Source organism: Diadema antillarum, unplaced genomic scaffold (assembly GCF_040938485.1).
Source record: "Diadema antillarum isolate AM-2024a unplaced genomic scaffold, OU_Dant_1.0 scf00000049, whole genome shotgun sequence".
Taxonomy (NCBI): Eukaryota; Metazoa; Echinodermata; class Echinoidea; order Diadematoida; family Diadematidae; genus Diadema; species Diadema antillarum.
The window spans coordinates 2454590-2467213 of record NW_027270938.1 but is presented as its reverse complement, the minus strand read 5'-3'; the positions used below and the strand labels follow the sequence as shown (position 1 = coordinate 2467213).

General features: G+C 38.5%; 1 protein-coding gene across 1 annotated transcript; it reads right to left on the bottom strand.

Annotated features, from left to right (window-relative positions):
* Positions 1–5393: 5393 nt before the first annotated feature.
* Positions 5394–11551, bottom strand: LOC139715469 (uncharacterized). Its single transcript, XM_071627042.1, has 8 exons — positions 11369–11551; positions 10682–10997; positions 10107–10183; positions 9661–9750; positions 9150–9325; positions 8407–8491; positions 7594–7678; positions 5394–6393 (listed from the first exon to the last, which is right to left on the bottom strand). Exons 1-8 carry the CDS (start codon positions 11549–11551, stop codon positions 6032–6034), a joined length of 1374 nt encoding a protein of 457 aa, XP_071483143.1. The 3' UTR covers positions 5394–6031.
* Between the last annotated feature and the right edge of the window lie 1073 nt (positions 11552–12624).

Here is a 12624-nt window from a genome sequence, read left to right as displayed (position 1 = left end):
CACTGTACTGACTTGCTTATATTGTGTGTATAAATGTAAATGGACGTAATGATCACACAACCGTACCGCGGACCGTACGCAGTATCCGAGTCACACACTATACGTGTGTGTGTGTATAAGTATTAGTCATGAACTGGAAGTTTAGGATGACGTCACCAATGCGCTGAATCCGCCGGACTGTGAGATACGGGTACTGTGTGAGGGAATATGGGATGCAGCGATACTTTTGTTGCGTCTGCTTGTTATTGACCAAAAAGTCCCTCTTTGTTCCTAAGAAACAAAGTTAGCCGACTTCTCACAACTCGAGATTTTCTCAGGACTTACGTAATTACGTGTATCCTTTGAAGTCTACTGTGAAAATGTGAAAGCTGTTGTCGTCCAGCTCCCGTTTACTAAATCGAGAGCTACTCAGTAGTGAACAAAATTTGCTTCAATAGAAATGATGCGGCTAAACATTTTCCAAGAAAAAAAAGTTAAACCTCTAGCCCAAGACAAAGGATAAGGCCTGAATATAGGCCTATACATATTTGGAATTTCTGTAAGATTTCCTTGAATATTTAGGTCTCGAGTAGTCCTACAGTGCCTTGTGTTGGATTTAGACTAACACAGTTTAACTTTGTAAAATATTTGCAACCACAATTTTTTTTTTTTTTTAAGTAAGCACTGGCAAAAAAAAAAAAAAAAGGATCACCAAACCCCTGTGATTTGTATTCTTACAATTATGCAGAATGTTAGATTTCCGGTCCATCGCCTAATTTTGTTCTCTTCAAGAATCACGCACGAGTTACATTGAAATATGAATTAAACTTCATAATGTGATTTTACTACAAAGCGAGTCTTCGATTTCATTTGCAATGAAATAATTTTTAACCAATATTCCCGATGATGGGCCGACAAAAGCTATATACCACATGGAAAATGGCAGTGAGAAAGGGTTCCACAGATACCTATTGTCCGTACGCTGGTTGTCATCAGCCTCATTAAAGGCGCGAAGAGAAACTAAAAAAAAAAGATAATTTGATGCCATCTGGACAACAATAATAACAATATTCATGTGAAGCATGATCCATCTGCTTTAGCAATATTCTCTTGTTATATTCCCACACAAATTGGCCTATAACAACAACTTGTTTGATAACCTTTATCATTGTATCAGTTTACTATCATTATCATCACATAAAATGCAGTCTTAAGATACTGCAGTTATTATCATTACTATGTCCATCACTGTTTAATCATGACTAGAAATCAATCGTTGTGGTGGCGTATATTGTATATTATGTTATCATGTTCTCGGAGCTGGTCACCTCTTCTCTTTTCTTTTCAAGAAATGAATAATGATCATTTGGTGGTCCTATCTGTCACGAAATATTTATGAGTGTGTACATTGTTTTTATGTATTTTCCTCATCCAGAAAAGGGGAGAACAACTCGCGGCTGATTACTTGATAAATTGCATGCCATTTCAGCTGTAGATATAGCTGCCGCGACCAGCATGGCGCATGCAGGGATGCAGGATCGCCACTATATTTCACGGCCAAATCCGTGCAGTCTTTTATGGCTAAATTCAGTCATACCGTTTTTCCTCCCTCGGGCAAAATCTCGTAGCCACATTTATCTATAAAATAGAAGTATAGGTATATATGCCCCTATGTTAAACACAATCCTTTTATGAACATGTGCATAGTGTTATAAGAAGTCATTATTATGCCTCAATCTAATATCAAATATTATGTTAGACTCCTATGGGGAGTAATATGGAAGTGGTATACAATTTGAAACTGTTTTATCATAATTATATGCAACTTTTCACATAATCATCCTGGTCTACAATCGTTTTAATGTTTTTAATAATTGAATTATTTCATTTTCAAGTTTTTTCTTTCTTAACTCTCTAAAAAGAATCGAGTAAAAATATTCACTCTTAAAAGAGTGAATACAAAAAAAGAGTGAATTTAGAGTGAAATTGGAGTGAATTTTGAGTGAAAATGTTCATTTTCACTCATTTTGGATTGACCTCAGGGATCACTCGAAGATTTTGGAGTGATCCCTGAGGTCACTCTAAAACGAGTGAAAATGAACATTTTCACTCAAAATTCACTCCAATTTCACTCTAAATTCACTCTTTTTTGTATTCACTCTTTTAGGAGTGAATATTTTCACTCGATTTTTTTTTTTTTTTTTTTTTTTTTTTTTTAAGAGAGTACTTCTTAGCCACAGTACGTGGTATTTGAAGCATCATATCATACCAGCCAATTCTCACAATAATCATCATGGTTTCTTTTATATCATATTACTTTATTTCTTTATTTTTCAGGCGACCAAATTTTGTTGTCCGACCAAAAAAAAAAAAGAAAAAAAAAAGAAGATATAGTGTCGAGCCTTAATTGTTGGTCAAGGATGATTTGTAGAAACGAAGACCGCTCAAGTATGCAATACATGGCATGAAGATGTAATAAGATTGATTGCCACATCAAGGGAATAGACCAGACAACCATGAATAAAGAAATATAAATAGACCGTAGTGTCATAGCAGAAAATGGACCTAAAATCCCGACTGGATGTAAAACATGCACAACGCGAATTTAACAACAAGAAACGAAAACTAAAAAATGGCAGATATGCAGCTTTCTGGGAATTTAAGATAGACAGAAAAACAATTAGATTCCAATAAAACAATATGTATGCGATAAAAAGAGGCTAAACACGAATGAAAATTTCAACATGATCTCGGATGTGAATGTTTCTGTTCTATGCACATAATATGAGCGGCCAGCTTTGCGTTTCTAACACATGAATCGTGGCCAAAGAGAGACGAGTATGAGTGTTTAATACGTCATTATAAGACCGCCTCACTGGCTCTTCAAGAGTGAACTCCCTGGTCAGTCCCTGTTTTGGCTCTATTATGCAAGGCCATCTCTGGAAACTAAGTTTGCTCTTTTGTCCTTTTCTCCGGGCCTTTTCTTTGCGAGGTTGAGGAAGCGAAAGTACTATAGTATACGAGCACCGCACGTGAAAACCCGTATAAAGTTGTTTCGAAAGTTTTCTTTTGTTGTTGTTATTGATATTTCGTTTAGCGACTTCCGTAAGTTGACTGTGTAATCCCAAACAAACTGTTAATAATGCAGAAACAAAGAAGGCGCAGAATATGCTGTAGAAGGTATAATGACAAAGCACCAGATGGTGTCACTGGGCCTTCGGGCCGGGATAATCGTTCACAATGTCACTTTAATGTACGCATGTCCGGTCACCTTCTCAGTAGAGACAATGCGGGTTGTTCCCGGGTTGTTGTTGGTTTTGATAGCTTTTTTTTTCTTCTCTGTAAAAGGAAATGAAATAACAATGCTGTGTGTGTGTTTTGATTACTATTACTGTATCACCAAGATCTATTTCAATCGAGGAGCACTGCCCTCAGCTGCAAGCAATCAATACCAGCATCTCTTGCTCATAATGGGCACAATTAATTTTCCCATCCACGCGATTCTATGCAAGCGAACATGGTTGGGACAAACGATAATTATACAGGCTCCATCTAATTCAAGTCTTTTGTCTAACGATATACTACAAGTACACCCTCCCACGTGTTGTGGGGATGAAATGTCGAAGACATAAGGACTTGTATTCCTGGGAACACATTGGTACTGGTAGCAATGGGTGGGAATATGTAGAGTTTTACTGGCAGTGGTATAGCAAAACAAAAACCCTCAAACCAGAACTCACTCAACTTTATAAAATCAACAAGGCTGTTCAAGGAGACTTCAGAACCCAAATTTTGCTTTTCAATGTAGGTAAATATCACTAGTACTGAGGGTTTTATTTGAAATCGTAGCTCACATTTTCACCTTGACATGTAGGAAAGCATATCATTGATGGCTGGTCTCTCATGTCACTCAAATTGCTTAAAATGAATGTCAAGTCATGATTCCCTTTGATTCATATACAGTGTATAATGGAGTGTGCAATGTGTATAATTGAGTGTGCAATGTGTGTAATGTATGTTGGCGTTTACAAAAAAAGACATACAAACATCAGAAAAATGAATGCAGCTACAACACATGAAACAATTTTGCTGTTGTTGCTGTTGCCAGAGAATCTGCTGTAGAGTCCTGTAGTTGGCTCAGTGATTGCATAGATGTACAATGTATGCATAAACTTTTCTGCCATGTTATTACTGCTAACCATCCTAGCATGGGGCCCAGCAGTACTCTTGGATAATATTCTCTGACTGCCCCCCCCCCCCCCCCCCCACCACCAAACACACACACACAAGTCATCATATGATCACATGACTTCTGGTATCAGTGAAAAGTGAGTGAGATTTTTTTTCAAGTGTGTAGGCCTACTCCCCTTGACCTACAGTAGAGTACACGGTATAAAGTGTGTGCTTTTCAATGCTTTGCTCTTCAACACATAGTAAATGAAGTTACATCAACTACAGAAGTACACCACATACAATCTAAAATTCTCTCTCTTTTCTTTTCATACGACTGCACTTTATTTACAATAACATACATGTACAATTTGTATTTCAAAAAATATAATCATGATGAAAACGATGAATTTTGTTTAAAAAGGGATTTGTGTGTTTTCTTGTTGGTACTCGGCTGCTGTATTTCAATATCAAGAGCAACATATAGGGGTAAGAATGCTACCACAGCGTCTTGGATAACAAGTACATGATGTGTTTTCTTACCTTTTTCCCTTCAAGTTTTTAGTACACAAACTGTAGCTTTTACCAGTGTAGGTCAAGAACATGATCTGTCGTAGACAATGGTTTATTATCACAAGCAAAAAAAAAAAAAAGTGAAATGGAGGAATGATATCAATTAAAGTACAAACAATGCCACAAGAAAGTAAACAAATAATGATATAAATAATAAAGAATTCCAGGCTTTTCCTCTACTAACAAAAAAAAAACACACACAAAAAAAAGCTTCAAGACTTCAGAAAGAGGAAACATGCTTCAGGTACACTGTACATGTACTTAGATATCCAGATAAGTACTGATCAAAATGGTAGATGGGGATGGCATATCATGTGTTCTCTTACAAATATCCCAATAAGAGGTAAACGAAAACACAGCTGGCAAAATAGATTACAGGTACTACCTGCAAAATCCAATCCAAAAGTTTATGAGAAAGTATTTGATTTTCACTCTATTTATGAACTTAGAGAAAAACAAAAAGTCACCTTTTGTGTAGATAGAAGTTCTTGTTCAAGGATTCAGGACAGATAAATACAGCTTTGTCACGTATCAAAAAGTATATACATTACATTTCTATGTACAGTATTTTACAAAGACACACACTATAAAGTCTCTTTTGTCACGATAAAGTAGAAATATTTGCAACAACTCATTAGGGTTGCTGTTCCTATCATAATTATACCCTTCTTTACATTGCACTTTAAATCTGGAGTTAATTCTCCTTGTAAGTAAAAAAAGAAAGATCATGATCAGTTTTCCTTTACAAAAGAATATTAAATCATCAAATCCATCTCCAAAATTTAAATTTGTATCACCTCCTTCAAGTTTGAGTATCAGTGAGAATAAATCTGGTTTGTCCATGAAAGGTGTGTAACATACAATGTACTGACTTACACTGAATGATCTATAACTGCTCACACACATGCATATTGTATGAGCATGACAAAATCTTCTATGAAGCACCACAAAGTGCTAATGAGGTATAATAAATTCTGATCAGTCCCTGCCAGGCATTTTGCACCCCTGTGTTAACACTTCCGTTGCTGCCTTCAGAGTGACACCACCGGAACCATTTTCACTTATTTGTCACGAAATTTTACTCTCCTCCCCCCCCCCCCCCCCAAAAAAAAAATCAAATTATCAATAAGTGTAATCTGTATCGCCATTTGACACTTTCTTCACATAATTAAGTGGGAAAAAAATCCACGACAAATTGGAAATATGAATAGCCTTATGCTGAAGTTGGCAATATATAAAGTTCATCACAGTCAAGACTGCCATGTTTCCAACAGTCAGTCGTCATATACGCTTCATGAAACCTGCCGAATCACATTTCATCGTTCACTAGGTGAATTTTGCGCTTGTTAATCACCGTCGCGGTGTAGGCCACCGATTCGTCCTCCGCATTTGGTTTGACCCGATTCGCCTCCCCTTCGATCTGCACAGAATGGACTTCAGAGCGGTTGACCAGAGACATGCTGTCGTCCACGCTGTCCGGAGTGGACTTTGCATACAGCTGAGCCTTGCCCGGTACTTCCTCCGCAATCATCTCTTCTTCGATGTCGAGTGCCGGCGAGGTGTCCTGCACGGGCGCCGACTGCACCACCAACTTTGGAGAGTGACTCATCTCCAGGTCCACCGCCACTTCGTCCACTGGGTCCTCGACATGGAGAAGGTTTCGAGACATGCCTGCATCGTACAAGTACCAGAGAGGAGGCAAATGTGAAAGTGACCGTACAGCTGTTTCTAGCAAACAGATACAAGCAATTATAAAACCTCATCTATGACTAATAACACATTTGCACTCTCATTTGTCACATACAGTGCACTCCCATCATAACGATAACAGTTATAACATAATTCTCATTTCAACAAAGTAAAAATTCAGGGTCCAAAATTATCATCTAAACATTTTTTTATACTTTACTCTTTGGCTATAATGAAATTTTGATATAAGAGAAAACTGCAAGTCCTGAGGACTACACTATAATGGGAGTTTCCTGTACACGATACGCTCTTTGTAAAGTACTGTATACGCTATATATTTCGCGTGGGTTTTATTTTCGCGAATTTCGCGAGTCGGGAGTCATTCGCGAAATTAACAACGCGCGAAAATATTACCTTCCAAAATGAATCCCTTGCCTTGATGATACGAACATTTCAGTACTAGTATACCATGTCAAGGCTTACCGAACAGACCATACTGGCTAAGCTTGTTTACGTACATATATTGCGCCACAACTTTACAAACGCGCGGCGTGTCACCCTTGGATTACACGTACCGCATTAGCACTAGCTCTTGCGTTTGCATGCCGCTACATTCACATGTCAACTTTAGGGGCCGGGGCTTCGTATGCTCCAGCTGGTTGCCGTTGAATTTTGCTCGTACCCCTCGTACCACTCGTCAGAAATCTAGCGCGATGGACTTAACCACTTCAAAAATGTTGAATTCTAACTTACTAGTTCGCAGAGTTTGGTATGTTTTTTTCATGCAGTGTATAAGTAGTATCATTCTTATTTGCTAGTAAGTTGAAAATTCACACTTTCTTTGCCACTTCATATTTTCTCTGGTCCCCCAATCGCGAATTTAACCACTCGCGAAAAAGTGTGACAGCGGCAATTCGCGAAAATTTATGTACGCGAAAATTATAGCGTATACAGTACATCATTGTCCATATGTTTGTGGTTTGGAGAAAGCTCCAAAAGCTCATGTGATGCAGACCGTGATTGACAAATGGGTTCCAATCATATTACATGTAGCAGAATGGAGAATGTTTTGCAGACCAAATTCATTTTGCCATTCAAGACTGATAGCATTGTTTCCACAAAACTGATCAAGAATGTAGCTGTTAGAAATGGTTGTTTCATGATGACGCCCAAGAAATTTACCTCTTGAAGTTCCAACACTTCCAGGAGTTCCATTGAACGGGTTGAAGCTCGGTGCAACAAGAAGAGCAAAGGACATCAGCAGAACCTGGTGAGGAACAGAATATTGTGTTATTGTGAGATCATAATTTTCAAGCTTCTGCCAACAAAAGAAAACCATAGGCAGACAACAACAAATATTTCTTCATTTCTCCATTCTATTTTGTCTCTCCACCTGAATGGAGACCTACATGATGTATAATCATAACCAAAAGACAGCACTGCACGCTAATATGTGAGCCCCTCGCATTTGTTTTAACTTTTGATTTTGTCATACAAGGTACGTATTGCTGTTTAAAAATAGTACACACGATGCACAAAAATGTGGATATCTGCCGTGCCAACGTGAAAGGATAATGCACAGGTCAATATTTACAAGACAAAGTCAGAGAAACCACTATTCCAAAAGCCAGGAATACAAAAAAGCAGTATGTTTCTTCTCCAACACTGAAATGGAATTAAAAATTGACCACCAGAATTGAAAGTTAGGAATCAAGCTTGTTTGTGATGTTTGTGCTACTGGGGCAAGATGTATGAAACAGTAGACACATGTAAGGATTCAGTCTTGAAAGAAGAGACTGGAATGGAAGGCTTCATTTTTCCCTGCTGCTCACATAACACTGAATAGCATGATGCATGTGGGCATACTGTTACTTGAGAGGCGTATTAAAGCTTATATTGTATTCTACTAGATTGAAGGGGTTATCTAACATCCATGTGCTTTTCACTTGTCAATCAAAGTTTAATGCGCCAATGAGAGAACACAAAATCACTTACCATGACACATGTGCCTGCCTGTGCCGTCTTGGTGGTGGTCTTTGCCACCAGAGACTGAAGCTTTCTGAGCTGGCTCAACAGAGATCTGCAAAAGAAAACAAAAAGTGACAGTCAGCAACTACAGATCTGCAATAATATTGACCACTATTAACACAACTAGGCATGATTCTAATTGATCAAAATTCACTAATGTAACTGTTAAAATATAAACATATGACAAAATCATTCCTTGATTTCCAATTTCAACCAAACTCCTTAGTCATTGTTGACAGCATTATCATATCTAGTGGAATTTTTACTGCCAAAAATGACCTTCAATAACATAAGTGTTTTGTCTCCAAGAAAGGAAATTGCTTCAAAAGATATAGTATTTCTTAGTTCTGATTCTGTTTTGTGGCTCTCAATCAAGAATGTAACCACTCAACAAATTATGTTACAAGTCCCACGTTTTGCAAAATAGTATGTTCTCCAAACTTATGGTGCATGGTGACAAGATATTTGCTCACACTGCGACAATTGCTCCGGTCTTATTTTCTCCAAGGACTGAGGGTAACGGTTATGAAAGGGTTTTAGGTTTAGTTTGAAGTGAGGATTAGGATTAGGGTTTTGTTTGTGGGTAGGCTTAATGTTCGGCTTAGCATGCAGATATTTCATGAGAGCAATTGACGCAGGAGCAAATGTCATGGAACCATGGCGCATACAGTATCAAAAAAAAAAAAAATTGCTGAAGCTTAGATTCTTACTCATTTTTGTTCTCAAGGTCCTTCACCCTCTTCTCCAGTTCCCGGTTCTGCTTGGTGCAGGTCTGTACCCGGTGTTCCAGGCCATCTACGTACTCCTTTTTCTTCCTCCTGCTCTCCTGGGCTGAGGCCTTGTTGCGGATCTTCCTCCTCACTGTCTTCAGATGTCTCTCTTCCTCCTGGGTTGGGGTTGGGGTTGGGGGATCAAAATTCACATAATTTATTTCAGTCACCATATTCTCATAATTTACGTGGGCATTTTCTCTATTAATTCAATATTTACAAGAATCATATTCATCATTTTTTCATAATTCACATGCTGTAGTTTCTACAATTTTAGCATTTTTTTATTCATTAATTTTCATTATCATTTTTCTTGGGGGTGGGGGGGGGGGGGAGATCACTGTACTCATGGGATAGAAAGCACAGCTGATGCCTGTGCAAATATAGGGGCATAGGGTACACAAATAGAATAGCCATAGTGTTTGCTCTTCGAGCGGGTCCTCCAATTTACCTTTGTGAGTGGAACATCTGTTGGCAGCATGACATTGATTTCCTTCAGTAACCTCTGCTCCTCCTCAGTGAGAAGCAACTTGGGGTAGGACTGAAATAGTAAAAGGTTGGAAAATACCAATTATGACTGAAGCCAAAACAACAACAACAACAAAACAAAAACAAAAACATGTCACCTACAGACAAGAACTGTAGCTCACTTGTCTACAGATCAAAGGCATCACTCATGTATTTCAAACAAAGCATTTTGCATAGACACCTGTACTGTCACAAATTTCAACTGAATATTGCTTGAAACATGCAAATATTAGCCAATTCCTCAAAGAATAGAAACATGTCTTAAGACATTTTATTACAACGTGGTTGTTGTTTTTTCAATCAGAATTGTAATGTTGGTAATGCGATTTCAATAATCAAAATGTCTCAAAGATTTTAGCTTTTACTCACTCGCTCCTCCTCTGTGATTGTGATGTCCTTTTGTGTGAGTGGCAAGAGGTTCTGACTGCTGTCTGTGTGTGAAAATGCTGCATTCAGGGGGGAAAAAAAAGAAACATGTCCAATAAATGACACTACATGATGAATAAACACACAATATAACCTCTAATAAACACATCATGAAAAAGAAATCTCAGAAGATGACTCTTTCCACTGGCCAATGATATTTTTTTTGATTATCATTTCATGACAAATAAGTGTTTGATAAACAGCCAGTTGTATCCATGTCACATTTTTCTGACTGTTGATTAATATCCATGACTTGTGACAGATGTACTGTATATCATTCGTATACATTCATCTGTCTGTGCATGCATGTAAGAATGACTAAACAATCAAACAAATCATGCACATGCACAGTGTTACACAGTTTTTGCTCTTCTAATGCCTATCTTGTATCTACTGTCATTTCCACATTTATGCTTTGAAGGGTTAGAGGATAGTTAAAAAGAAAATGTAATAAATTGCATGCCACAACAAGAGGAATGTAGCATATATACTGTATTTCACAGCTCCCCCAAAGTTACCTGCATCTGAGTAACAGTCTTGGCTGTCCCCTCCATTCGTGACCACTGCCTCTGTGATAAGCATGGCATCGTCCCCTACAAGGATAGTGGACATGTCTAGAGTCTCCAGCACGAGTCCTTGGTGTGACATGTCGTCTGTAGTGTGGGCATCATAGCCATGGCTGCTGGCGGGTGACCTTTGATCATGATCATCGAAGGAGATTCCACTGTCGCTGTGTGGGGGTGATCGGCTCAGCGACTCCGGGGAGGGGACGGACTGAAACTTTGCCTCCGCTTCTTCTGCTGTGATAAGGCCTTCCAGAAGTTCAGTGTCAGACTATACCACATAGAGAAATGAAACACCATACAGTGTAGTGCCCCTTGCATTAGTAACACTGTACATCTTCAGCATAATAGTCAGTGAAGAATTATGTAGCATTTCAGCTGTCAAGTGCTAGCTCAAAAGGCTGGATCAAGGGAAAGCATTATCACACTTATGAGGCAACATATGAAAGTATATGCTGCATTAATGATATTGAATTGATACAATTTGGTAAATACAAATCACTCACATTAATTCATCTACTTTACACAAGGGTGTTCATTGATGCAAACCCTAACATAATTTACATGTATTGTGCCATAAAAAAATTACTAATACAAACATTAAACAAGCAACCTTTTTATTGCCTTGAATCTGGTTCTTACCAAGTTAAATGAGTTTGAGAATGACAGCTCATTGTCTTGCGCATCCTTGATGACGTCCAGACTGAAGAGGACGTCGTCTGACAGAATCGGGTCCTTCTCGTCAAACAGGAGGTCCAGATCGTCTGACGTTGACAGCCTTCCGTGACCGACTGAAACCTGCCCTAACTGTTGTATTTCTGTCATGTTTCTAGTGTCAGTTCACCTGCCGTAAGAACACAACAACAGAACATTCCCTGAACAGTGTGAAACACTGAACCTGCACATCTTGACACTCTGAGCTGAGTGACATGCGGAGTATTCCATATTGTACACAAATACTGTAAATTTATAGTTTTTCATGGGCAAAATATGCTGTAGTTTCCATACAATCCATGAAATTGCACCATCATTGGCCATGCATGGAGGTTGTCTACTTGTAGTACAATATTAACAGGATACAATTTACTACAAACACGCAGCATCAAGAAGGGCTTCATCCAGCAATCGAGTTCATGAAATGAAAACTTCTACGAGTCTTACGACCATTCTAGACCTAGAGTGCTAGACCTACATTTTGTAGTATTGTACATCTATCAGCAATTGTGATTGAATTTAGAATAGAAATGTCATGCCATTAAATTTAATCATTTAGTATTTAGAATAAGTATTCTGGTGGAACTTTTGATGAGATGGGCCTGTCTTGGGCCTCCCTAAATACAACTGCCTACACACCTCGTAACACTCCGATGTGATGGCCTCTGCTGGTCTTTGAACGACAAATAAATTCAATGACCTACAAAAACAATAGATCTTTCGTTCACATGGTTCAAAAACGTAGTATCAACTGGTTAATTTCTAGGTGTAAATTTAGTTGACTCGTCCGAATTCTAAGCGTTCGTACAACCACAACGCCACAGAAATGCGGCAACACTCCAACAGCAACAGTATTCAGATGTTGTTAACACACACAGTCACAGTTGAGAATGAAGTTCAACGGTTTAGACACGAGAGAGTGAGTACACGATCGCGACTCATGATCGGAGCATGACTAGCTAGCTACCTAGGCACTCACTGGCATAATATTATGCGATAACATACCACAAATCGTAGGTCAATGAAATGAGAGTCGTGAGACTATGGTGCGACAGTTGATCCCGCTTAATAAATATTCAGGTAACTCTTTCCAAATCCGTATCTGAGGGTACAAATGACTGCTAGTATTAGTAGTAAGCTTCTACTCGATGAATGAGTTACACATTTGGACACACCGCACGCCA